This window comes from Macaca thibetana, chromosome 4, assembly GCF_024542745.1.
Source record: "Macaca thibetana thibetana isolate TM-01 chromosome 4, ASM2454274v1, whole genome shotgun sequence".
Lineage (NCBI taxonomy): Eukaryota > Metazoa > Chordata > Mammalia > Primates > Cercopithecidae > Macaca > Macaca thibetana.
Window position 1 is genome coordinate 36,608,687 of NC_065581.1, and position 26,877 is coordinate 36,635,563.

At 48.9% G+C, this 26,877-nt stretch overlaps 3 protein-coding genes across 3 annotated transcripts; 1 reads left to right on the forward strand and 2 right to left on the reverse strand.

Moving 5' to 3' along the window:
- Window positions 1–4,743: 4,743 nt before the first annotated feature.
- CLPS (colipase) lies at window positions 4,744–7,504 on the reverse strand. Its single transcript, XM_050787875.1, has 3 exons — window positions 7,082–7,504; window positions 5,493–5,615; window positions 4,744–5,043 (listed from the first exon to the last, which is right to left on the reverse strand). The coding sequence occupies exons 1-3, from the start codon at window positions 7,163–7,165 to the stop codon at window positions 4,855–4,857; spliced, it is 396 nt and encodes a 131-aa protein (XP_050643832.1). The 5' UTR covers window positions 7,166–7,504; the 3' UTR covers window positions 4,744–4,854.
- Window positions 7,505–13,979: 6,475 nt separating this feature from the next.
- LOC126952821 (60S ribosomal protein L31-like) lies at window positions 13,980–14,435 on the reverse strand. Its single transcript, XM_050787880.1, has one exon. It carries the CDS (start codon window positions 14,411–14,413, stop codon window positions 14,036–14,038), a length of 378 nt encoding a protein of 125 aa, XP_050643837.1. The 5' UTR covers window positions 14,414–14,435; the 3' UTR covers window positions 13,980–14,035.
- Window positions 14,436–15,445: 1,010 nt separating this feature from the next.
- Window positions 15,446–26,645, forward strand: LHFPL5 (LHFPL tetraspan subfamily member 5). The gene is made up of 3 exons (XM_050788842.1): window positions 15,446–16,240; window positions 25,509–25,745; window positions 26,587–26,645. Exons 1-3 carry the CDS (start codon window positions 15,829–15,831, stop codon window positions 26,643–26,645), a joined length of 708 nt encoding a protein of 235 aa, XP_050644799.1. The 5' UTR covers window positions 15,446–15,828.
- Window positions 26,646–26,877: the final 232 nt, after the last annotated feature.

The following is a 26,877-nucleotide window of genomic DNA, read 5'->3' on the forward strand; positions in this document are numbered from 1 at the left end:
TTTGGACCTAAGGTTCCACATTCAGCCACCAGAACTGAGCCAAACGTGCGGTCCTGGATGTTGGGCTTAGGATGCAAGGGCTGGGGAGTTTGGAGGTAATCTATGGTTGTACTTAGAACACCCCCTTGTAAGTCACGGCAAAACAATGTGAACCATACCTTGGTAGAATATGCTGTCCTGTACTAACTGTATCAGACTGATAACCAGACTTCCATTGTGTTACATGAGCTCTCCCCATTCAGAGAAAACCTATGAAGGAGAGATGGCAAGCTGGAAACCCAATGATACCCAGTGTCTAAGAAGTTCCCAAAGATACCCAATGTCTAAGAAGTTAGAAGGGGAAGGGGAGAATACAGAGCCCAGAAATAAACCCAAGCCTGTACAGTCAATTAAGTTTCAACAAGGGCACCAAGGAGACACCCTAGGAAAAGGATAGTCTTTTCAATAAATGGTGTTGGGAAAACTGAATATTCACATGCCAAAGAATGGAATTGGACCCTTATCTTATAGCACACACAAAAATAAACTCAAAATTGATTAAAGACCTAAATATAAGACCTGAAACCTTAAAACTCCTAGAAGAAAATATAGGGGAAGTATTACACAACATTAGATTTGACAGTGATTTTTTGGATAAGACACCAAAAGCACAGGCAACAATAGCAAAAATAAGCAAATGAGACTACATGCTGAAAAGCTCTGGACCCAGTGCGGTGGCTCATGCCTGTAATTCCAGCACTGTGGGAGGCCAAGGCATGTGGATCGTCTGAGGTCAGGAGCTCGAGACCAGCCTGGCCAACATGGTGAAACCCCATCTGTACTAAAAATACAAAAATTAGGCTGGGCGCAGTGGCTCATGCCTGTAATCTCAGCACTTTGGGAGGCTGAGGCGGGTGGAACACGAGGTCAGGAGATCGAGACCATCCTGGCTAACACGGTGAAACCCCGTCTCTACTAAAAATACAAAAAATTAGCCAGGTGTGGTGGCGCATGCCTGTAATCCCAGCTATTCAGGAGGCGAAGGCAGGAGAATCACTTGAACCCGGGAGGCGGAGGTTGCAGTGAGCCGAGATCGTGCCACTGCATTCCAGCCTGGGTGACAGAGTGAGACTCTCCAAAAAAAAAAAAAAAGAAAAAAGAAAATACATTTAATGGGTAGGTGTGGTGGCTCGCGCCTGTAATCCCAGCACTTTGGGAGCCTGAGGTGGATGGATTGCTTGAGCCTAGGAGTTCAAGACCAGCCTGGGCATCATGGTGAAACCCCATCTCCACTAAAAATATAAAAAAATAAGTCCGGGCCTGGTGGCTCATGCCTGTAATCCTAGCACTTTCGGAGGCCGAGGTGGGCAGATTGCCTGAGCTCAGGAGGTCGAGACCAGCCTGTGCAACACAGTGAAACCCCATCTCTACTAAAAATACAAAAAAAAAAAAATTAGCTGGATGTGGCGGCATGCGCCTATAGTCACAGCTACTCAGGAGGCTGAGGCAGGAGAATTGCTTGAACCTGGGAGGTGGAGGCTGAAGTGAGCCAAGATCGTGCTATTGCACTCCAGCCTAGGCAACAGAGAGAGACTCCATCTCCACCCCCGGCCAAAAAAAAAACAAAATTAGCCAGGTATGTTGGCACACGCCTGTAGTTCCAGCTACTTGGGGGACTGAGGGGGGAGGATCGCTTGAGCCCAGGATGTCAAGGCTGTAGTGAGCCATGATCATGCCACTGCATTCCAGCCTGGGTGACATAGTGAGATCCTGTCTCAAAAAAAAAAAAAAAGCATTTAATACACCTAACCTACTGAACATCATAGCTTAACTTAACCTACCTTAAATGTGCTCAATCAGAATGCTTACATTAGCTGAGCAAAATAACACAAAACCTATTTTAGAATAAAGTGTCGAATATCTCATGTAATTTACTGATGTTCTACTGAACGCATGTCACTTTCACACCATCATAAGGTTGAAAAACAGTCAAACCATTGTAAGCTGGGACCATCTGGTTCTTTGAGCTGTGGTTAGATTATGCCCCTGCTGTGCAGGCGTGTGATGCTGAAAAGCAACAGAAATTGAGAGTCTACAGCAGTACTGGCCGTTGGAAACAAAATGCAAGCTATATAAAGGTTGGGCTCTTGGTCACTTGCTTCTGCAGAGCCCAAAGCCCAACTGCCTACTTACTTTTGGAGACCAGGGACATTTTGACATTTTCCTTATGCCCCCCACAGTCCAAAACATGGTGCCAGGCACACTATGGTCATTCAGTGAACACATGAAGAGGACATGAATGCAGATCTCTAGGACTGAATGTGGCACCAAGAAGCATGACTCAGCCCTGCCTCAGGGCCTGAGACTCCTCCTGGGTTAAGGTATTGAAAGTTTCTCTTGTTGAGCACATAATTCACAGACACCATTACCTGGTTTCCTAATAGCCATTGCCCCCTTCCCTGCCAACTGAAACCCAATATTGTTTGGGCATCAATATGTGTGGCTCCAGGAGAAGGATCTTATTCCCTTTGCTTTCCCAGCATCCCTTGCAGCTAGAGGTAGTCAGATAACCAAGTTCTAGCCTCTGAGATATGAAGAGAAGTCGGCCTTGAGCATTTGGGGAAAGACAAGAAGAGAGCATGGGCCAGGCGCCATGGCTCACACCTGTAATCCCAGCACTTTGGGAGGCCGAGGCAGGTGGATCACCTGAGGTAAGGAGTTCAAGACCAGCCTGGCCAAAATGGTGAAACCCCGTCTCTACTAAAAATACAAAAAATTAGCTGGGCGTGGTGGCAGGTGCCTGTAGTTCCAGCTACTCGGGAGGCTGAAGGCAAGAGAATTGCTTGAACCCAGGAGGTGGAGGTTTCAGGGAGCCGAGATCACGCCACTGCACTCCAGCCTGGGCAACAAAAGCGGAACTCCGTCTCAAAAAAAAAAAAAAAAAGAGGGTGTGCAAGAAGAAACTCTCTGCTCCTTCTCCCCCATTCCCAGCCGCCAACTACTCCATGCTTCCTGCCTTTGAGTATGGTGGGAACATGAAGTCAGGAGCTGCTCCTAAGGCATGTGGCAACCTTGAAGAGAAGGTCAAGAGAAAGGCAGAGCTACCAGCCACCAAAAGAATGCCAGCACTTCCTATGTCTAGGCTTTGGATTCATGAGAAATATATGTTCCTATTTGCTTCAGCTGTAATTACTTGGGTTTTTCTGCAACTTACAGCTGAATGCAATCCTAACTCATAAGCCTGTGGTTAAAAGGGGATTCACTGATCACAAAACTGCAAGATCCTAGGGCCGGCACGACATGGAAGTTTCTTTCTTTCTTTTTTTTTTTTTTGAGACGGAGTTTCGTTCTTGTTGTCCAGGCTGGAGCACAGTGGCACGATCTCGGCTTACTGCAACCTCTGCCTCCTGGATTCAAGAGATTCTCCTGCCTCAGCCTCCCGAGTAGCTGGGATTACAGGCATGTACCACCATGCCCGGCTAGTTTTGTATTTTTAGTAAAGATGGGATTTCTCCATGCTGGTCAGGCTGGTCTCAAACTCCTGACCTCAGGTGATTCGCCCACCTCGGCCTCCCAAAGTGCTGGGATCACAGGTGTGAGCCATCGCCCCCGGCAACATAGAAGTTTCATTCAGTTCACTGTCCCTCACTCTCTGGGCATCTCCACCGAGGGGTCGGTGAGCTTCTGCTTGCATACCTGGAGGATGGGAACCTCAGTACTGCCTAAGGTAACTCATGTTTGATGGCTCCTGGGCATATACAATCTTTATATTAAGGCAAAATTAAATTCCCTGCAATTTCCACCCATTTTTCTTAGTGTGAATAATTGGGAAAGAAAAAGGAATCATAAGGCCAGGCATGGTGGCTCACGCCTGTAATCCCAGCACTTTGGGAGGCTGAGGCGGTGGATCACCTGCAGTCAGGAGTTTGAGACCAGCCTGGCCAACATGATGAAACTCCATCTCTACTAAAAACACAAAAATTAGCCAGACATGGTGGTGGGCACCTGTAATCCCAGCTACTAGGGGAGGCTGAGGCAGGAGAATTGCTTGAACCTGGGAGGCAGAGGTTGCAGTGAGCCGAGAGATCAAGCCACCGCACTCCAGCCTGGGCAACTCTGTTTCAAAAAAAAAAAAAAAAAAGGAATCGTAGAAGCGGGGCAGTGGAGTTAGATGGTAGAGTGCCAACATTTTCTGATTATGTGAAATTGGGCAAGCTCCTCTCTGAAACTTGGTCTCTATCTATAAAGTGGAGATGAGAAATTCTCCCTCCTGGGTTCCTTGTGAGCATTTGCTGGCAGAGAGTAAGCTCATAGCAGTTGAGAGTGGTCTGACCCCTTAACACATGAGTTGTGTCAGCTAGCTGTCACATTTGAGAATTGTGTCCAGAAAAGAGGTGAGAGCCCAGGACACTGATGCCTCTGATGCAGGGTGACTAACATGGGCCATTAAAACTCCTTACCCGCAAGGGTGTGTGTGTCTGTGTGTGCACATGTGCCCGCTTATCTCTTTGAGAACCAGCGGGACAAGGAGGGCATCCCAGGTAGGCGTGACTGCTCCCCAGAAATGGAGGGCCTCCCAGGCTGGCTGGGCCTCCTTCACAGCTTTGTCTCCAGTATCCAATCTGTTTGGCCACATCCTCTCCAGCCCCAGACCCATCCCTTGTTCTTCTGACCTGCCTGAAGCCTGCCCTGGTGGGCCAAAGGCCTGATGCAACTTCAGAGAAGATGCTGACTCAGAGAGAATATGCAGGAGACTGGGAAATTTTTGCAGGAGGCCTTTAATTGTGAAGAGTCCAATCAGAAAACAGAGGTGCTGGTCAAGGAGGTGGCCAGCCCGGGAGATGCTCTGGAGCAGGGGGAGAGGTGCCCCTGGGCCTAGTGGTCTGCAGCATTTTGGGCTAGGTATGGGAGTGGGTGGGCGGTCTCACTGCTTGGAGCGTCCAGTGTCCCAATGTCGTGGCAGACGCCGAAGTTGGTGTTGGTGATGGCGCCCACAATGGTCTTGTCTCCCTCACAGGTCAGGCCACGCTCACAGGGACACTTGTAGTAAATCCCGTAGAGCGTCTGCAGAGACACAGCCAATGAAGTCAAGGCTATGGGGGGATACTTTGGACATCAATTGTCCCCTGCCTGACCTATAGAACCAGTAGGCCAGCCTGTGTTTTCAGGGAGTGCCTCTCCCACCTACCTCCCCAGGGGTGCTGTGGGCCCTAGAGACCCCAGTTCTGACCTCTGCTCTGGCTCATTTGCTCTTACTGGCTTGATCTCTCTGGGGAGCCTCTACTTACCCAGTCATGAAATGGGGATAACAAATCCTCACCCCCATCCATCTCACTGGTCACTCGGGTCAAGAGAGATGATGGGATGGGAAAGTGCTTTAACACCTGTTGACCTCCCTCTCGTCTCCTCAACATTCAGTGTCCAGGCTGACCCTCCTCCCTGATCCCACTCACAAGTGTTCAGGGCCCTCCTCCCCATTCTCCCGGACCCATGCCACGTCCTCAGGCACCCACCTTGACAGAACACTCGCTGTTCTCGCTGGCCAAGGGTATGCAGCGGGCCAGGTCCAACGCACCCGTGTGTTGGCAGCATTGGCTCTTACACTGGGCACTATTCATGCAGAGCTCACCGTTCTCCTGCAAGGGGCAGCCAGTCAGCCCAGGCCCCGCTCCCTCAGGTCCCTTCTCCATTCAGACCCGCACCCACCACGCACTACTGCTAACAGTGTCTCCCCTGTTGGGGATGTATGTGAAGGAGTCCAACCCGTGGGTCTGGTGGCCTCTGTGCCCCCCCCACCCACATGAGAAGTGGGCATGCGGTGACAGAGAAGCAGCCTGCACAGAGGGTCAGGACCCCCGCATTCTAGTACCGGCTGTACTACCAACTCCCTGCGTGACTCTGGGCAAGTCACTGCCTCTCAAGCCTCAGTGTTCTCATCTGGAATGTGCACATGAGGCCCCTAGACAGGCTCTCCAAATCTCTCTGGGTCCCACACACCTTTAAGGAGGCAGTGAAGATTGCCTCTCCCTGCAAGACTCCTTCCTCCCGCAACAGATCTGATCTACCATCTCCAGGGTCCTGGACCTCCAAGTCCAGCCATGGCCCCAAGTTAAGAGAGTTCACAATCTTTCAACCTTATGGACGTTCTGGAAGGGCTTTCCCAGCCAAGACCCATGGTGGAGAGGTGGTGTGGGCCAGTCGTAGGGCCCCAGCTTAACCACTTTCCAGCTATGTGACCTCAGGCAGGTTGCTCACCCTCCCTCTGTCTGAAGATAGGGCTGACTATGAAAGCATCTCCCTCAGTGGTTATTACGAGGACAGAATGAGCAAACATCTCCGCGGCATCTCGAACTGTGTTGGACACACAGTAAGATGCCACCATAAGTTAGAAGCTGGAATGATTGGCACAAAGCATTTTCTCAGGATGGAAGCCCAGGGCTCTGGATTTTTGTGAAGTTCCCTCATAGGGCCAGGCGAGGTGGCTCACGCCTGTAATCCCAGCACTTTGGGAGGCTGAGGTGGGTGGATCATGAGGTCAGGAGTTCGAGACCAGCTTGGGCAACATGGTGAAACCCCGTCTCTACTAAAAATACAAAAAATAGCCGAGCGTGATGGTGGGCGCCTGTAATCCCAGCTACTCAGGAGGCTGAGGCAGGAGAATCGTTTGAACCCAGGAAGCGGAGGTTGCAGTGAGCTGAGATTGCGCCACTGCACTCCAGCCTGGTGATAAAGTGAGACTCCATCTTAAAAAGAAAGAAAGAAAAGAAAAGAAAAGAAAGAAAGAAAGAAAGAAAGAAAGAAAGAAAGAAAGAAAGAAAGAAAGAAAGAAAGAAAGAAAGAAAGAAAGAAAAAAGGTCCCTCATAGCCAGGTTGAGCTGCTGCTCTGAGCATGCTCCAGTTGGAGCTGGAGAGGGGCTGATCAGCCTTTCCTGTGGCCCCTGGGAAGAGGCATACAACAGGCTATGGAAGTAAACAGATGGATGCAAGATGCCACTCCTCCCAGCCCCCGCCAGTCCAGGTGGGGACATCAGAGGTCAAGGTCCAAGCTTAGGACGTCTTCACCTGGGGACTCAGGAGGCCCCTTCCCTGAAGACCCTCTTACCAGGTTGATAATGATCCCCCGTGGGCCAGGAGCTGCATAGGCCACAGAGAGGGCGACAAGCAGGAGGATCAGGATCTTCTCCATGGCGAGTGGGACAGCTGGTGTGGGTGGCAGGAGACAGAGCCAGCTGTGGTGATGGGGCTATAAAAGGGGCCTTGACCTCACGTGACCCACCTACATCCCACAGGGCTGGCCGTGGGCAGAGGTGCAGCTGTGGCCAATCTGCTGGGGGGCGGGTCCTGATAAGGAAGCTGGGTGAGTACCTGGTAGCCTTTTGCGCGTGTGTGTGTGTGTGTGTGTGTGTGTGTGTGTGTTGGTGATAATTGTGTTGCATCATGGTTAAGAGTGTGGACTGTGTACAAGTTATTAGTGAGGCAAACTTACTATCTGTTCCAACTATTCTGCCTTTCATCTTATCTGTCAACTAAGGATAATTTAAAGAGTTGTGAGTGTTGAATTAATACACATTTATATGTGTTACATATATAAACATGATTATATACAATTATAAGAATATATTTATATTGTATATTCCCATATGCCACATAAGCAGTGGGTAAGGGCAGCTGCCCTTGTGTCCTGAGCTCCTGGGCAGTGCCTGGATGAGTCTGAGGCAAGAGAGGCACCTATAGTGTGAGTGCCTGCTTACATTCTGTGTATTCGGGGCCTCTCTGTCTCACCATAGTTAGGTCTTGCCTTTGGCCCACCCAAGCCCGGGTGTCTAGCAGTGTCAGACTCCAGGTATGAGGATCCCAGCCTCCCACCCCTCAACCTTCCTTCAGTCTCCTCGGGGGATTCCAGACCAGGCCCAGATCCCTGGGGCTGACAGTTCTGCAACCCCCAGCAGGCCAGGGTGTGTGTGCTTTTACTCTGGCACCCTCCCCCTGCCCTCACACCAGGGGGCTGCCTGCAGGCTTGACTCAAGGGCCCTTAGGAGGCCCTTCCTAAATGCCTCTCACCCCTTTTCTTTCTACCTCACTTACTATCTGCAATTCCAGCATCAGATACACCTTTAGTTAAGGTTTCCACTCACGCTGCCCCCTACCCAAGGCCACATGTGCGCATGAGCAGTCGCTAGTCCTGGCTGAGAATGAAGAGGTCTTGTCAGCCTCGGAGCAGGGGCCTCAGGAAGCTGGGAAGGGCACAGCTGCCTGAGTTTGCTTAGGCATGGGAACAGAGCAGCTTTTCCTGAAGGACTAGTCATGGCAGCCAGAGGCCCGTGCCCTTCCCCTCTCCATCCCAGGAGGTAGAAGACAGCTCCACTGAGAGGCCCAGGCCTCAAGCACAGCTTTAATTTAATTTAATTTAATTTTTTGAGACAAGGTCTCACTCTGTCACCTAGGCCAAAGTGCAGTGTGCCATCTTGGCTCACGGCAGCCTCCACCTCCTGAGATCAAGCAATCCTCCCCCTCAGCTGCCCAGGTCTCAAACTCCTGGGCTCAAGCAATCCTCTCACCTCGGCCTCCTAAAGTGTTGGGATTACAGGTGTGAGCCACGGTACCCAGCCTCAAGCACAGCTTTGATCCAGACCAAGCTGGCTTCAAAACTCAGCATTTACTAGAGCTACATGGCCTCAGACACATTATTGAAAGTGAAGCTCCCTGAACCTCACTTTCCTTATTTACCTTAGGGAGATAATGCCTCCTACTTCCTGAGGCCATGATTAAGACAATGCATGTGGAACGCCTTCGGAAGTGCCTGACACATGGTGGGTGCCCAGCCATATAATATGACCCACTTCCTCTCACCTTTACATCCCTGGGGTGTGGAATGTAGAGGAATAGCTGGAGGAACAGCCAAGAGACTCTCAAAAGAAAAACCCATTTGGTTCCAGCGATGCAGAAATACCACTGATGAAACAACACTATCCCCTCTCTCTTTTACAAAACTCAATGTTTGAAACCACTTTTTCCTATGAGCTCACTCTGATCCTTCCTTCTCTTTACCTGCTCTCCACCCCCGGGACCTCTGTGAGGTGAGCCACAGGGAAGGGAATCACTACTCCCTCCTCACAAGTCAAGATGGAGACTGGCGGAGGCACCGGAGGAGAGATTTCTGTCCATGCAAGGAGCCGTGAAAACCAGCAGCCCTGTCCCTAGTTGGTCTCAGCCAAGCTCACAGAGGAAAAAGACTGGAGTTTTTTCCATCACAAATGAAGTATAGCAAAGAGAACTTTGACATTGTATGTGCTTCTAAAAGGAAAGCAAAAATTAAGTACCTGTCGATGAAAAGAGTCAAACTCTGTACAATATTTGAATAGATTTCTTCTGAGCCAAATATGAGCAACCGTGGCCTGTGACACAGCCCTCAGGATGTAACTGCTCACGGGGTTCACCTTACCCACTACCTAGACAGAGCTGATTCATCAAGACAGGGGAATTGCAGTGGAGAAAGAGTATTTCATGCAGAGCCAGCTGTGCAGGTGCGGGAGACTAGAGTTTTACAGAGTTCTTGTTGTTGCTGTTGAGACAGAGCTTCACTCTTGTTGCCCAGGTTGGAGTACAATCGCGTGATCCCGGCTCACTGCAACCTCTGCCTCCTGGGTTCAAGTGATTCTCCTGCCTCAGCCTCTCGAGTAGCTGGGATTACAGGCACGTGCCACCATGCCTAGCTAATTTTGTATTTTCAGTAGAGACAAGGTTTCACCATGTTGGTCAGGCTGGTCTCGAACTCCAGACCTCAAGTGATCCACCTGCCTCAGCCTCCCAAAGTGCTGGGATTACAGGCGTGAGCCACGGCGCCCAGCAGGGAGCAGAGTTTTTAAAGATAACTTGGTGGGTGGGGGAAGCCAGTGAGCCAGGGGTGCTGATTGGTCTGATATGAAATCATAGGGACTCACAGCTACCTTCATGCACTCAGTCAGTTCCTGGGTGGGGGCCACAAGATCAGATGAGCCAGTTTATTGATCTGGGTGGGGCCAGCTGATCCATCAAGTGCAGGGTCTGCAAAATATCTCAAGCCCTGATCTTAGGAGTGGTTTAGGGAGGATCAGAATCTTGTAGGTTCCAGCTGCATGACTCCTAAGTCATAATTTCTAATCTTGTGGCTAATGTTAGTCCTACCAAGGCAATCTAGTCCCCAGGCAAGAATGAAGTCTGCTTTGGGAAAGGGCTGTTACTGTCTTTGTTTAAACTATAAACTAAGTTTCTCCCATAGTTAGTTCAGCTTATGCCTAGGAATGAACAAGGACAGCTAGGAGGTTAGAAGCAAGACGCAGTCAGTTAAGTCAGATCTCTTTCACTGTCTCAGTCATAATTTTGCAAAGGGGGTTTCAGAATAGGAGAAAACAAAGCAAGTGACCCCCTTTTGAGCACTCTGTAGCTTTTATGGCATCTCTACTTGCCAAAGTTTATGTAAAATTGAAATAACATGGTCTTTGTGCACATTTACGTTAAGGAAAAAGAGCCCTAAAGTTGACCTGTAAACTATAGAATTCCTAAGTCGTCTTTTTCTCTGTTTTTCTTTTCTGCCTGCTCTAAATCTGCTTGCTTGCTTTTCCTTCCCTCCTTCCTCCCTCCCTCCTTCCCTCCTTTCTCTTTTCTTTCTTTCTCTTTTCTGTCTTTCTTTTTTCTTTCTTTCTTTCTTTCTTTCTTTCTTTCTTTCTTTCTTTCTTTCTTTCTTTCTTTTCTTTCTTTTCTTTCTTTCTTTCTTTTTCTTTCTTTGCCTCCCTCCCTCCCTCCCTGCCTGCCTGCCTGCCTTCCTTCCTTCCTTCCTTCCTGTCTCTCTCTCTCTTTCTTCTCTCTCTCTCTCTCTCTCTCTCTCTCTTTCAGACAGAGTCTTGCTCTGTCGCCCAGGCTGGAGTGCAATGGCACAATCTCGTCTCACTGCAACCTCTGCCTCCAGGGTTCAAGCCATTCTTCTGCCTCAGCCTTCTGAGTAGCTGGGATTACAGGCGCCTGCCACCATGCCGGGCTAATTTTTTGTATTTTTAGTAGAGATGGGGTTTCACTATGTTGGCCAGGCTGGTCTCGAACTCCTGATCTCATGATCCGCCTGCATCGGCCTCCCAAAGTGCTGGGATTACAGGCATGAGCCACCGCACCCAGCAATCTGCTGTTATTTTTCTCTTAAGATAAAAACCGCTGTTTTAGATCCAACAGGTTCTTTTTGCAAGCCAGTGAATTTGTATTTATCTCATGGCTAAAAGTTCTGAAGTAAAAGCTACAGGGTGTGTGTGTGTGTGTGTGTGTGTGTGTGTGTGTATTTAAAAGGCCTTTATAATTTCCATAATTTTATGTTTAATTGGTAATTAAATCTGTTTTAATTTCCCTCTGGAACACCAGACTTTTCTCACCGCACCTTATAATGTAAATTTTGCTATTTGACTTTCACCTGAACTGTTCCTTTAATATGCAAATTTAAGGCTATTTAGCTGTCAGCTGCCTAGGGTTGTGAAACAGGTTATGAAGAATTTGAAAGTTTAAGGCCAGGCACGATGGCTCACACCTGTAATCCCAGCACTTTGGGAGGCCGAGATGGGTGGATCACCTGAGGTCAGGAGTTTGAGACCTCCCTGGCCAACATGGCGAAACCCCATCTCTACTAAAAATAGAAAAATTAGCTGAGTATGGTGGCAGGCACCTGTAATCCTAGCTATGGCTGAGGCAAAAGAATCACTTGAATTTGGGAGGCAGAGGTTGCAGTGAGCGAAGATTGCGCCACTGCATTCCAGCCTAGGTGACAGAGCGAGACTCCATCTCAAAAACAAACAAAAAGAATCTGAAAGATTAAAATAGAAAAAAAAAAGATTTTTATAAATCTATAAGATGTACTTCTATAGGCATGCCTGATATGTCTATGTATTTATGGGTGATGTGCACAATGTTTCACTACTGAAAATAAATAAAAGAGCTCTAATTGGCTTAAGAAAATAAAAGCACTTGAATCGAACACTTTATCAGGAAAAAATAAAAGACTAGTCAAATGCTGTTTCAAGTTTATGTAATGTCAGTAAAATCTTTAATAAATAAGCTAGCTTCATAATTATTATTAATGTTGGGATTATGACATTAATCCCAACATTAATAATGAGCCACCACGCGTGAGCCACCGCGCCCAGCCACTTTTCTTACTATTAAAAACAACCTGAGCCGGGCGCGGTGGCTCACACCTGTAATCCCAACACTTTGGGAGGCTGAGGTGGGCAGATCACTTAAGGTCAGGAGTTTGAGACCAGCCTGACTAACATAATGAAACCCCGTCTCTACTAAAAATACAAACAGTAGCCGGGCGTGGTGGCACATGCCTGTAATCCCAGTTACTTGGGAGGCTGAGGCAGGAGAATCGCTTGAACCTGGGAGGCGGAGGTTGCAGTGAGCCAAGACTGTGACATTGCACTCAAGCCTGGGCATCAAGAGTGAAACTTCGTGTCAAACAACAACAACAACAACAAACAACAACCTTACTGGCCAGGCACAGCTGTAATCCCAGCACTTTGGGAGGCCGAGGCGGGAGGATCACTTGAGGTCGGGAGTTCAAGACCAGCCTGACAACATGGAGAAACCCCGTCTCGACTAAAAATACAAAATTAGCCGGTTGTGGCGGCTATGCCTGTAATCGGGAGGCTGAGGCAAGAGAATCACTTGAACCAGGAAGGCAGAGGTTGCGGTGAGCCAAGATCACGTCACTTCACTCCAGCCTGGGCAACAAGAGTGAAACTCCGTATCAAAGAACAAAAAACAAAACAAAACAAAAAACTAGCCAGGCGTAGTGGTGCATGCCTGTAATCCCAGCTACTTGTTAGACTAAGACAGGAGGATTGCTTGAACCAGGGAGGTGGAGGTTGTGGTGAGCTGAGATCGTGCCATTGCACTCCAGCTTGGGCAACAAGAGTGAAACTCCGTCTCAAAAATAAATAAATAAATAAATAAATAAAAATAAAAATAAAATAAAATTGTACATACATCATCCAGTCGTGTAAAGGAGTATGTTCAGAAGGGGGAAACTGCAAGGACTAACAGTGGTAATAACAGTAATCACCAACATTTTTGAGTACTTTCTCTTTTTTTGTTAAAGCCAGACTGGAGTGCAGTGGTGTGATCTTGGTTCACTGTAGCCTTGACCTCCTGGGCTCCAGTGATTCTCCCACCTCAACCTCCCAAGTAGCTGTGACTACAGGCGGGCACCACCATGCCTGGCTATGCCTGGCTAAGTTGTGTATTTTTTGTAGAGACGGGAGTCTTGCTATGTTGCCCAGGCTAGTCTAGAATTCCTGAGCTCAAGTGATCTGACTGCCTGGCCTCCCAAAGTGCTGGGATTAGAGACCACTAATGTGCCTTTGAGCACTTTAAAAAAAAATTATTATTATTATGTTTTGAGATGGAGTTTTGCTCTTGTTGCCCAGGCTGGAATGCAATGGTGTGATCTTGGCTCACTGCCACATCTGCCTCCCAGGTTCAAGCGATTCTCCTGTCTCAGCCTCCTGAGTAGCTGGGAATACAGGCGCCTGCCACTATGCCTGGCTAATTTTTGGCATTTTTAGTACAGACGGGGTTTCACAAGGTTGGTCAGACTGGTCTTAAACTCCTGACCTCAGGTGATCCGCCGGACTTGGCTTCCCAAAGTGATGAAATTACGGGCATGAGCCATCATACCCAGCCCTTTGAGCACTTTTATGTGTGCCCCGGGCTAAAGATTTTATACATGTATTTTACTTAGCCATTGTGTGATCGATACCATCATTTCCTGCATTTAATAGATGGAGAAACTGAGGCTCAGGAAGAAAGGTTAAGTCCATGGATGGTTACTTAGTAAGTAGCTCATTCAAATCCAGGCCTGTTGAACACCAAAGTCCATGTTTTTAAGACTGTCTTGTCTTTCCGTAGCTCCTGACGTTGGTGTTATGATTTTATTCTTTTGTGTATACTTTCCTGAATTTTCCTAATTCTTTTTTCGTTTTTCTTCTTTTTTTTTTTCAATGTTATGACTTTATTTGCTGTATTTGACGATCAACGATTAGTTCTCATCCACATTGACTGTCTGTAGATTTTTGAAAGTGGTAACAGGTACATAGGTAACCAAAGTATAGAGCTTATTTGGTGAATCTTCATCCTCATTACGTTTTCTGGACAGCCGCACACGGATTCGGTGTGGGACATTCCTTATTCCTTTGGCCCAGACAGCTTTGTTGAGCCTGGTATCAATGCGCACATCTAGAGTTCCCATCTCCTTCATGGCAAATTTCCGAATCTCTTTGAGTGCCAGAGGGGCACGCTTCTTGAAGCCCACTCCATGGATGCACTTGTGAATGTTGATGGTGTATTCTCGGGTCACCACCTCGTTGATGGCAGAACGGCCCTTTTTCTTCTCACCACTCTTCTTTGCGGAAGCCATTCTGCCGGGTCCAAGTTGGAAAGGAAGCTTTTTTTTTTTTTTTGAGATGGAGTCTTGCTCTGTCGCCCAGGCTGGAGTGCAGTAGTGCGATCTCAGCTCACTGCAAGCTCCCCCTCCCGAGTTCGAGTTCACACCATTCTCCTGCCTCAGCCTCCCCAGCAGCTGGGACAACAGGCGCACGCCGCCATGCCCGGCTAATTTTTTGTATTTTTAGTAGAGACGGGGTTTCAGTGAGTTAGCCAGGATGGTCTCGATCTCCTGACCTCGTGATCTGCCCACATTTGCCTCCCAAAGTGCTGGGATTACAGTCGTGAGCCACCGCGCCCGGTGGAATTTTCCTAGTTCTTTACACTAGCCTTGTATTTACCTATAAAATCAGGAGAAATATGTATATATATAACATATAAAAACATACATATATTTAAAGGGGGAAATATGTAACAAACACATAGAAACAAGGGGAGAAAGGCATTGTATTGAACAAAACATATGTTCAGGTCTGAGAAGGCTCATAAAGAATGTTGTGTGCTATACTTTGTAGTTGCCTCTGTTATCACACAGTCTGCATATACAGGCGTTTTGTATATATATATTTATATAGACTACATATATACATATATTATATATGTAAATATTTTGGTTAGATGTCCTCTAACGTAACCTTAACACATAGTATGCTTTTAGAAATCGTTGACTGAATGCTAAGGACGAAAAACCAGTGACCAGAAGGCAACCAGGAAAGGCTTTGCTGACCTCCGGGGTGGTGGGATTGGAGGTTCTGGGAAGGCGACTATGGAACCAGGGAGGGGTGGGGTGGAATGGGATGTGGACAGCGCTTTTGCGGGGGGAAAGCGTTTTTGCGGCTGGAATTGAGCGGTAGGAATGTGTCAGCCACAGCTCCACTTTCCCAGTTCTTGTCATCTCGGTTCAGGAAGGTGAACTGGGTTCTGATTCCCCGCGGGGGGGGCCTGCAGTGGGCGCTCGGTCCCTTCCCCGCCTCGGCTGCAGGCCCCGCCCCTCGCCCAGAACCCCGGGGCGCTGGCCGCGGTACTGAAACGGCGCCCTCCGCGGACGGAGGAGGGGGCGGGGCTCTCGGGAGCCTTGAGCCGGGAAGGGAGAGGAGCAGGGCGGCGCCAGCAGGCCCGAGACCCTGGGGGGCTTGGGAGGCGGCAGGATACTGGAGACAGCCTCGGCTAGAGCGGACACAGGCACCTGGCAAGCTTCCCCTGATCAAGCCAAGGTTGTCCTTGTCCTATTAAGCCTCTTCCCCTTGCCTTGAAGGGACCTCACCTGGTGCCTTGACCTCAGCCTCCTCCCCAAACCCCGCTGGGGAGTGACCTGCTTCTAGGCCTCCATCCACAAAGCCACGGACTTGCAGCTCACGGGACCCCAGCCCAGGGCCTGCTGCCCTCACCATGGTGAAATTGCTGCCGGCCCAGGAGGCAGCCAAGATCTACCATACCAACTATGTGCGGAACTCGCGGGCCGTGGGCGTGATGTGGGGTACACTCACCATCTGCTTCTCTGTGCTGGTCATGGCTCTCTTCATCCAGCCCTACTGGATCGGCGACAGCGTCAACACACCGCAGGCAGGCTACTTCGGCCTTTTCTCCTACTGCGTGGGTAACGTGCTCTCCTCCGAGCTCATCTGCAAGGGCGGTCCCCTAGACTTCTCCTCCATCCCCTCTAGAGCCTTCAAGACTGCCATGTTCTTTGTGGCCTTGGGCATGTTCCTCATCATTGGCTCCATCATCTGCTTCAGCCTGTTCTTCATCTGCAACACGGCCACAGTCTACAAGATCTGTGCATGGATGCAGCTGGCTGCGGGTAAGCAGGGATGGTGGGAGGGCAGGCAGGGGCCCACCCCGGGGCCACAGCTGCAGCTGCACCATCCCACCCTCTGCTGGGGCTCTGGGCCTTAAATTTAGCTGTTCTCCTACAGCCCAGTCCTACTCAGTGCTCTGCAGAAGATTCTGAGGAGTTGAGAATCTTAGAATGGCGGAGGCAGAAAAGACCTTAGAGATCAAGCTGTCCAACCCTCTCATCTGTAAGGGGAAGTGACTTGCCCAGGAACACACAGTTGCTGGTTCTGACTCCCAGGCCATCACATCAGTTTTTGCAGCTGTGAGAGAGAGAAAGAAGGAAGCTTCTATTGTTGGCCACGTGGGAATAGGGCTCAACGCCAGCACAAAGTAGTGACACCAGTCAAGCACATTCTAGATGCCCTCATCTCCCACCTCTGGGCTTTTGTTCTTTTTAAGAGTGCCCAGAACTCTGTCCTCATTCTTTCTCTCCCACTCCAAACTGCTCTCAGATTCTAAGGTCTCTTGCTGATTTTGGAGTGTTACTATTATGCAGGGTATGACCTTGGCTATAGAAACTTTCATCTAAAGTCCCCTCTTTCATTGTGGAGTGAAAGTCTTTTCTCCTTGATTATGGGATTTTATACTTAAGGCAGCAAATGGAGTGATACTGAGTGATACTGTGTGAGGAGGAAGCTATTTAGGGTCCTGTTGTTGTTGTTTGTTTGTTTTTGAGACAGAGTTGGCCCAGGCTGGAGTACAGTGGCATGATCTCAGCTCACTGCAGCCTCAACCTCCTTGGACTTAGGTGATCCTCTCTCATCAGCTTCCCAAGTAGCTGGGACTCTAGGTGTGCACCACCATGTCTGGCTAATTTTTTTGTAATTTTTGTAGAGATGGGGTTTTGTCATATTGCCCAGGCAGGTCTCGAACTGCTGGCCTCAAGCGATTTGCTCGCTTCAGTCTCCCAAAGTGTTGGGATTTCAGGTGTGATCCACAGCACCTGGCCTAGGGTCCTTTAAAACAATGTGGGGGCTGGGCACAGTGGCTCACACCTATAATCCTAACACTTTGGGAGAGAGCATCACTTGAGCTCAGGAGTTTGAGACTAGACTGGGCAAGATGGCAAGACCCTGTCTCTAATAATAATAATAATAATAAATAAAATGAAACAAATAAAACTGTGGGGTAGGCAGCCACTTTTGTCCTGAGGCAAGACCTCCCTGGTCCTTTTTCCTGCTCCTAGCTCAGGAAGGCTTCTTGGTCCTTGTGCCAAGTGATTTTGCTCTTCTCTGTAGCCCAGGAAGAGGGTTAAGACCTTGTGCTACAGGCTCTGGTACCTTGGTCCCTGCCCACCTCAGGGACCACACACAAACTGTCCATGCCAGTGAGATGTCCAGGAGTAGTGCCAGGGACTGGAAACTAGAGTGAAACCATCTTGATATCATTGGTCAGAATGAGAAGTGCTGTCAAGGTCAGGAGATGGAGACCATCCTGGCTAACACGGTGAAACTCCATCTCTACTAAAAAGACAAAAAAAAAAAAAAAAAAAAGGCCGGGCGCGGTGGCTCAAGCCTGTAATCCCAGCACTTTGGGAGGCCGAGATGGGCGGCTCACGAGGTCGGGAGATCGAGACCATCCTGGCTAACACGGTGAAACCCCGTCTCTACTAAAAAAATACAAAAAACTAGCCGGGCGAGGTGGCGGGCGCCTGTAGTCCCAACTACTCGGGAGGCTGAGGCAGGAGAATGGCGTGAACCCGGGAGGCGGAGCTTGCAGTGAGCTGAGATCCGGCCACTGCACTCCAGCCTGGGCGACAGAGCGAGACTCCGTCTCAAAAAAAAAAAAAAAAATTAGCTGGGTGTGGTGGTGGGTGACTGTAGTCCCAGCTACTTGGGAGGCTGAGGCAGGAGAATGGTGTGAACCCAGAAGGTGGAGCCTGCAGTGAGCCGAGATCGCGCCACTGCACTCCAGCCTGGACGACAGAGCGAGACTCCATGTCAAAAAAAAAAAAAAAAAAAAAAAAGAGAAGTGCTGTAATCTTTAAGAGGGAGACTGAAACAAGCCTCTGAATCCCAGGCCACCAAACACACAGAGTCAAGACTGCAGAGTTGGAGGGGACCCCAGAGAGTTATATCCACCCTCCAACTATAGATGAGGGATCTGCTGCTGAGAGGACCAGACTTGGCCAAGGCTATAGCAGATCAGTGGGCAACTGAGGACCTGGAAGAATTAAGGCAGCAGTTCCCAAGAAACTAGATGTATTCCTAAGATGTTTTTACTGAGCCACATATTTACATAAGTATAATGATTTATGAAATATCTTTACATATATTATCTGGAGGAGCCCTAGCAAAACCCATTGAGGTGGGTATTTCTCCATTTTACAAAGAAGGCCCCTAGTGGGTAACTCGTTTTGAGCATGCAAGTAGGAAGGGATTCACCTTTGATTCTAAATCTTGCACCCAGGCTACTCACATGGCTTCAGAGCTCCCCCCATGGCTTCAGAGCAAATCGCCTTGCCACCTCCCTCTTCTCTGTAGTCTCTCTGTATGATAAGGGAGAGTCTGGGGCAGGGGTGGGCAGTGGGGAGCAAGGTAGGTAGTGGCCATGTCAAGAATGATGGTGGGGGCAGGCACAGTGGCTCATGCCTGTAGTCCTAGCACTTTGGGAGGCCAAGGAGAGGGGACTGCTTGAGGCCAGAAGTTCAAGACTAGCCTGGACAACATAGTGAGACCCTATCTCTATTTTATATATACACGTATATATTTAATGTATGCATACATTAAATTATATGTATTATATATATGTTTATATATTTATATATGTGCATAATATATTTTATATGTATATATATAATTGACATATATATGTCAATTAAAATAATAATAAGGCCAGCTGCAGTGGCTCAGGCCTGTAATCCCAGCACTTTGGGAGGGTGAGGTGGGCAGATTGCTTGAGCTTGGGAGTTTGAGACCAGCCTAAGCAACATGGCGAAACTGTGTCTCTACAAAAAAATACAAAAATTAGCTGATTTAATATAAATATTGAGTATATATATATATTCTTTAACATGTGTATTCATTTTATATATATATATATATATATATATATATATATATATGAGAGAACAAGGGGAAATGAAGATTTAGCAGTTTTATGCCAAAGAGGAGTGAAATAGACCCTAATAATGCTTGCCAGCTGTTCTTCCATATCAGGGTTATGGGATGCTGGAGACACAATCATCTCTCTCAGTCTCAAGGCTGTCTGCAAACCCCCCTCCTCCAGAAACATCCCCCAACAGGTGCCATGTGTGAGCAGGCAGTGCCAGGAGCGGGAGGGGTTGCCAGGCCATCTGAGTCAGACACTATCTGGGTCGCAGAGCTGGAGACACTGATAGCAGAGGTGGCCAGGTGCCATCTCATGCAACATTTAAGTTGGGGAAGGCAAGACTGGTGTCATGTTCCATTCTGCTGTGCTGCAGAAGGGGAAATGAGCTGAAGGGAGAGATGCAGAGTGGGTGGGTCCCACATTCAGCAGCTGGGAGATACATCCATTTATTAGTACCCTTGCCAAGAAGCCTGGGAGCAGGGAAGGGACAGGGGTAGGGGAGGATGAAGACTGATGCTTGGGTGATGTGGGGCTGCAGCTTAACAAGATTAATTGGGCTTCTGGGTGCCAGGTGCAGGCTGGGAGTGGTCCCAGCCCCTAGAAACACAGGTAGGCCAAACTGCTTGTCTTCTCTGAGTCTTGGTAACCTCATGTCTTAGTCAGTTTTACTTAGTTCTATTTAGTCAGGCCTGCCATAACAAATTACCACAGACCAGGGGGCTTAAACAACAGAAATTCATTTCTCACACTTCTGGAGGCTGGAGGTCTGAGATATGGGTGCCAGCATGGCATTAGCACAAGATATCTGGTGAAGGCCTCTTCTAGGCTGCAGACTGCTGACTTCTTGATGTCCTCACATGGTGATAAGAGGGTGACAGGGCTCTCTGAGGTTCCTTTTATTTATTTATTTGCAATGATGATGATTATTATTGAGTCAGCTTCTCAAAAATTGTTATTTTTACCCAGGCTGGACTGCAGTGGCATGAACATGGCTCATTGCAGCCTTGACCTCCCAGGCTCAAGTGATCCTCCCTCCTCAGCCTCCCAAGTAGCTGGGACTACAGGTGCATGCCACCACGCCCAGCTAATTTTTGTAGAGATGAGGTTTCACCATGTTGCTCAGGCTGGTCTGGAACTCCTGAGCTCAGGCAATCAACCTGCCTCAGCCTCCCAAAGTGCTGGCATTACAGGCGTGAGCCACCACACCTGGCCTTATTATTATTTTTAATTGACATGATAATTGTACATATTTATGGGTTACAGTGTGATATTTTGTTACATGTATACAAGTTGGGCTTGAAATCCAGGCAGCCTGGTCTAATGTTTCCTAGCTTTTCCTACTGAGAAAATTAAGGTAATTAGCATATCCATCACCTCAAACATTTAAAACATTTCTTTGAGTTGGGATAATTTCAAATTTGCTGTTCCAGCTATTTGAAAATATACGATAGATTGTTGTTGGTTATAGTCACCCTACAGTGCTAGAGAACACTACAGCTTATTCCTCCTGTCTAGCTATACTTTTGTATCCATTAACCAACCTTTAGCTGCTCCCCCTCCCCTCTGGGGTCCCTTTTATAAGGGTTCCAATCCCATTCATGAGGGCCCTACCCTCATGACCTAATTGCCTCCCAAAGGTCCCACCTCCTAACACCACCACGCTGGAGGTTAGGATTTCAATACAGGAATTCTGGGGGGAACAAACATTCCACTGTACCCCATCTGTAGAACATAGCAGCAGGACCCGCTTCATTGGGGTTCTGTGAAGATGGGATAATAGAATGCATGTAAAACACCTTGCACATGGTAGGTGCTCAGTACCTGTGAAAAACACAAACAACGACTTTATCAGTGAGCATGAGAAGTGATGCCATAGTAACAGACCACTCCCAAATCTTGGTGGCTTAGAACAAAGGTTTATGTATTTCTTGCTTATGGTCCACGCCAACTGGGGATCGGTGGGGACTCTGCTCTCGCTGCTCTCTCCTGGGACCATCGCTAGGGCCATGAGTCACCATCCGCTGTCCTCGCATCGGAGGGAAGGGAGCTCTGGGAGGTCTCCCACTGCAGCTAAGTGCCATGACCCGGAAATACACACATCTCTGCTCACATGTCATTGGCCAGAGGAAGGCAGATGGCCTCACTTAACCTCAAGAAAGCGGGGCAAGGAAGTACAACCTTGCCTTGCATCTGGAATATTCATGAGCAGCTCTAATGGCATCCATGTCACTGAGGCAGCTTCTGTCTGACTCCAATGTCAATAATAATAGCAGTGACTAACATTAATTGGCCACTTACCATGTACAAGACATCGTAGTAAGTGTTTTCTGTAAATGATCACACTTAATCCTCACAGTGCGGCTATGAGTCAGGTACGTTAGAGACAACAGGACGGTAGTCAGAGAGAGGAAGTAATTCGGCCTGAGAACACTGTGCTGGCTTCTACTTAGAACCTTGAAATGCCACAACTGGGGCTGACACCCACTGTCCCCAGAACCATGGGTGGACGGGTGGAATGCTCACAGGGGACTGTGGCACCCACACCTGTTTCCAGGTCAGAGGCCCTGGGCTTTTTAACGGAGCCCCCACAGGAAGATGGTGCAGGAGGGGAGGGGCCAAGGGAGGAAGTGATAGAGAGAATGCAAAGCCTGGAAGGGCAGCTCCTTCCCACCTTCACCTCTGCCCTTGAAGCCAGGGGCCCTGCCAGGCACTGGAGGGCTGGACTCACACCAAGTCGGGGAAGGGCTGGCTACATAGGTTTCACCACCGAGCTGTGGATGGCTCCCTCTCCTCCACTGTGGGTATCTTCCTGAAAACTTAGTTTATCGCTGAACATGTAGGAAGTCTGAAATGTCACCACTAATTACATTCAGCTCCTGGGAGAGGCGTCATGTTCTGGGGGTGGAGGGAATAAACTTTGAAGTCAGGAAAGTCAGGAATGGAGAATTCAGGCCTTGGTCCTATCATAGCTGGATGACTGGATGGCTGGTAAGTCACCTGGTTTCTCTGAGCCCTCAGTTTTATTATTATTTATTTATTTATTTATTTGAGACAGAGTCTCGCTCTGTCACCCAGGCTGGAGTGCAGTGGATTGTTATCTCGGTTCACTGCAAGCTCCGCCTCCCGAGTTCACGCCATTCTCCTGCCTCAGCCTCCAGAGTAGCTGGGAGTACAGGCTAATGTTTTTGTATTTTTTAGTAGAGATGGGGTTTCACTGTGTTAACCAGGATGGTCTCAATCTTCTGACCTCATGATCTGCCCACCTCAGCCTCCCAAAGTGCTGGGATTACAGGTGTGAGCCACCGCGCCTGGCCAAGCCCTCAGTTTTCTAATCTGTAAAATGAGGATATTAATAGCTGGCCCACTTCACAGAACAGTGGTCACAGTCAAGATGGTACATGAAGTATTTTGTGATCTATAAAGAACTATCTAAATAAGCTTCTCCTAAAAAAAAAAAAAATTGGAGGAAGCATGATACATTTAGGTGGGGAGGTGGGATCCTGATATTTCCATTTACTGTGCATTTGTTTGACCTCCTGACCTTTTTTGCAGAACAGGCTGGGTACAGGGAAGGTAACTTTGGGCCTGAAGAGGTGCTTCTCTGAGCGGCTTCTGAGTAGGGTACAACCTTGGGACTAGAGAGCCTCCAGACCTGTGGGAAAGCGGCATAGATAAGGGGAGCACCCCCTGCCCGTGGGGCAGCTGTGCCTGGGGCTGCCCCAGTTGCATCCTGGATTATGTCACCTGTCTGTGCTTCACCCCAGCGAAGCTAAGTTGAGGGAGTGGTTTGATGGAAAGGGATGGAAGAAGTGGGGGGAAAGTGGGGGCAACCGAATTTTTAGCTGTAAATACTAAGTCAAGGAAGGCACAGAGTGGGATAATAACTCTCACAGTCAACTCTTATGGAGGGCCAAGTCTGTGCCAGGCACTGTTCTACACTCTTTTCCAGTATTAACTCATTTGAACCTTGCTGTAACCACAACAGGAAGGTTGGGGTTATTATTATCTCCGTTTTATAGATGAGGAACTGAGGCAAAGAAAGCTTAAGTATGGCTGGGCACGGTGGCTCATGCCTGTAATCCCAGCACTTTGGGAGGCCGAGGTGGGTGGATCACTTGAACCCAGGAGTTCAAGACCAGCCTGGCCAACGTTGTGAAACCCTGTCTCTACTAAAAATACAAAAATTAGCTGGGCGCAGTGGTACATGCCTGTAATCCAGCTACTCGGGAGGGTGAGGCAGGGGGATCACTTGGATCCGGGAGGCGAAGTTTGCAGTGAGCTGAGATCGCGCCACTGCACTCCAGCCTAGGCGACAGAGACAGACTCTGTCTCAAAGAAAAAAAAAAAAAAAAAGAAAGCTTAAGTCACTTGCTCTGAGTCACATAGCTAGGTAGTACAGAGCTGGGCTTGAAATGCAGGCAGCCTAGTCTAGTGTTTATCAGCTTTTCCTACTGAGAAAATCACCTGGAAGAGTGTTTTTGAAAACAGAGATTATTGAACCCAACCATGACCTAGGAACTAGCTTTTTACCTTATTTTTTTGTGCATAGGTTATAGGTGAAGGAACCAACATTAAAGATTCCACGGGATTTTTTTTTTTTTTTTTTGAAATGTAGTTTCACTCTTATTGCCCAGGCTGGAGTGCAATGGCACAATCTCGACTCACCGCAACCTCTGCCTCCTGGGTTCAAGCGATTCTCCTCCTTCAGCCTCCCAAGCAGCTAGCATTACAGGCGTGTGCCACCACACCTGGCTAATTTTTGTATTTTTAGTAGAGATGGGGTTTCTCCATGTTGGTCAGGCTGGTCTCAAACTCCCAACCTCAGGTGATCCACCCGCCTCAGTCTCCCAAAGTGCTGGGATTACAGGCATGAGCCACTGCACTCAGCCTCCAAGGGATTCTTAAATTTAGGGACGTGTAGCAACTGGACTATGCTGTACTGGGTAAGAGTGAGGAGGAAACCTGTTTGCTTGAATGGAAGGCTTTTGAAGGAAGCAGCCAGGGACAGTCTGGAAAACTTTCCTGTATTCATCAAATTTAAGATACCTGAGTTGTAGGACACAGTGTTATTCTATGTACTATAAAAACAAAAAATACTGATAATCCAGCCACGGCTTGACACTTTCTTTTTCTTTTTCTTTTTGAGATGGAGTTTTGTTCTTGTTGCCCAGGTTGGAGTGCAATGGCGTGATCTCGGCTCACCACAACCTCTGCCTCCAGGGTTTAAGTGAGTCTTCTGCCTCAGCCTCCCGAGTAGCTGGGATCACAGGCATGTGCTACCACACCCAGCTAATTTTGTATTTTTAGTTGAGACGGGGTTTCTCCATGTTGGTCAGGCTGGTCTCAAACTTCCAACCTCAGGTGATCTGCCCGCTTCGACCTCCTAAAGTGCTGGGATTACAGGTGTGAGCCACCGCGCCCAGCCTAGACACTTTCTTTTTTTTTTTTTTTTTGAGACGGAGTTTCGCTCTTGTTGCCCAGGCTGGAGTGCAATGGCGCGATCTCAGCTCACTGCAACCTCCACCTCCCGGGTTCAAGCAATTCTCCTGCCTCAGCCTCCTGAGTAGCTGGGATTACAGGCATGCACCACCACGGCGGGCTAATTTTGTATTTTTAGTAGAGACGGGGTTTCTCCATGTTGGTCAGGCTGGTCTCAAACTCCCGACCTCGGGTGATCCACCCGCCTCAGCCTCCCGAAGTGCTGGGATTACAGGCGTGAGCCAGTGTGCCTGGCCGACACTTTCTTATTACACTTATTTCACAGATGTTTTAAGTATGAAGAAATGTGCATCTCAGCAGTGATGAGTTCTTTGGGCTGGGACCAGATACTGGAGGGCTTTGAAGCTAGGGCAGGTGGTACGTTGTTGAGTTCAAGGTGAGGAGAATGGCTGAGGGCCTGGGAGGACCACCTGGTGCGGTGGCAGAGCCTGCCTGGGCTGAGGAGTTCACCTCTCTGCCTCTGCCCCAACCGCTGAATCTCAGGGGCCAGTTGCTTTAACTCTCAGAGCCTCAGTTTTCTCACCTGCGTTCTGCAAGAAGGATGGTAGAAGCTACCTCTCATGCCTCCTGAGGCTGTTAACAGAAGGAGAAGGGAGGTGACAATATAACAGCAGTGCAAAGTGGGAGGTAGTGGACTGGGCACACTCAGCCTGATGCCATCTGCACCCCTCCTTCTCCCTCAGCCACAGGTCTAATGATTGGCTGCCTGGTCTACCCTGACGGCTGGGACTCAAGTGAGGTACGGCGCATGTGTGGGGAGCAGACGGGCAAGTACACTCTGGGTCACTGCACCATCCGCTGGGCCTTCATGCTGGCCATCCTCAGCATTGGCGATGCCCTCATCCTCTCCTTCCTGGCCTTCGTGTTGGGCTACCGGCAGGACAAGCTCCTCCCTGACGACTACAAGGCAGATGGAACTGGTAATCCCCCAACTCCACAATGGTGTCCCCTGTCTGGAGACCCTGGGGTGTGGGTAGGGGTTTGTCTTAGCCAGTTCTCTAAGGCTTGGTCCCTGGCCAAGGGATGGGGACAGTCAGACACAGCCCATGTCCTCCCTGAAATCAAAGGCCAGTGGAGGGTTGCAAGCTAGCAGGTGATAAGGTGATCTGTGATAAAGGAATGTCCCCCTCACCCCTCTACACTCTCAGAGGCTATAGGGGAGAGAGCTGCAATCCAGCCTTGGGGGCTAAGTGTGGTCTCCCCTAGAAGGAGGCACTGAGGCTGGGTCTCGAAGTAATATTCCTGGGAGCTTGCTCGGTGGAGAGGGGAACAACAGGGGGATGAGTTGCTGGGGAGGAAGTAGGAAGGCAGGGACCTTTAGAACAGATCAATGAGGGTGCAGAAGTGACAGCTCCTGGAGTGCAGCTGGTGGGAGCCCAAGATCCCTGGAGGAACAGCAGCCTTGGGATTCTTGTAATGTTCATCCTGTTTCAATTCCCTCACATCCAAATCCTACCTGTCAGTCATAAAAGTTAGCTGTAGCTGATCCTCGAGGCCCAAGCAGACCCTCCAGGAAGCCCTCCCTGACTGCTTCCCATTACCTCCCTTCTTCCTAGGCTGCTTTTCACTTCTGTTTCTTATTGGGCTCTTCCCCTGCCCATTTTGAGAGGCTAACTTTTTCAGAGCATTAATTTCTTCCCTGAGTCAAGGGCAAGGACTGTCTTGCACCCCTGTGGATCCCCAAATGCCTGGTCTCAGCAGGTGGCCATCACTGGGGACCTGTTACATCTCAGGGACCTCTCCAGTCTCTTTTCCCCATAGCTGTCTTCACATTAGCCCTTGGACTAGAAGAAGCAGCCAAACTCCTCTATCCACTATAACCAAGGACTCTTCCCACATGAGGAACTTGAAGCCCAAAAGGGAGAGTCACTCAGAAGTTCCCAGAAAGGCAGTGGCAAAGAAGAGCCCAGAACTCAGGTCCCCTCTGGCCAAGACTGGGGCCCACTTCTCCATAAAGAAGTGATAGGAAACATTTCATCCTTCTTTGGGAGTGGGACAAGGATAACCCACCTGTTATGTGGTTAAAGATGTAAACAGGCCAAGTGCGGTGGC

Coding starts and splice junctions, on each gene's coding strand:
- CLPS (XM_050787875.1), bottom strand. CDS start 7,165: ATGGAGAAGATCCTGATCCTCCTGCTTGTCGCCCTCTCTGTGGCCTAT. Junction 5,616..7,081: donor GGGGGATCATTATCAACCTG/GTAAGAGGGTCT, acceptor TGCCCCTTGCAG/GAGAACGGTGAGCTCTGCAT. Junction 5,044..5,492: donor ACAGCGAGTGTTCTGTCAAG/GTGGGTGCCTGA, acceptor GTGTCTCTGCAG/ACGCTCTACGGGATTTACTA.
- LOC126952821 (XM_050787880.1), bottom strand. CDS start 14,413: ATGGCTTCCGCAAAGAAGAGTGGTGAGAAGAAAAAGGGCCGTTCTGCC.
- LHFPL5 (XM_050788842.1), top strand. CDS start 15,829: ATGGTGAAATTGCTGCCGGCCCAGGAGGCAGCCAAGATCTACCATACC. Junction 16,241..25,508: donor ATGGATGCAGCTGGCTGCGG/GTAAGCAGGGAT, acceptor CTTCTCCCTCAG/CCACAGGTCTAATGATTGGC. Junction 25,746..26,586: donor CTACAAGGCAGATGGAACTG/GTAATCCCCCAA, acceptor TTTTCCCCATAG/CTGTCTTCACATTAGCCCTT.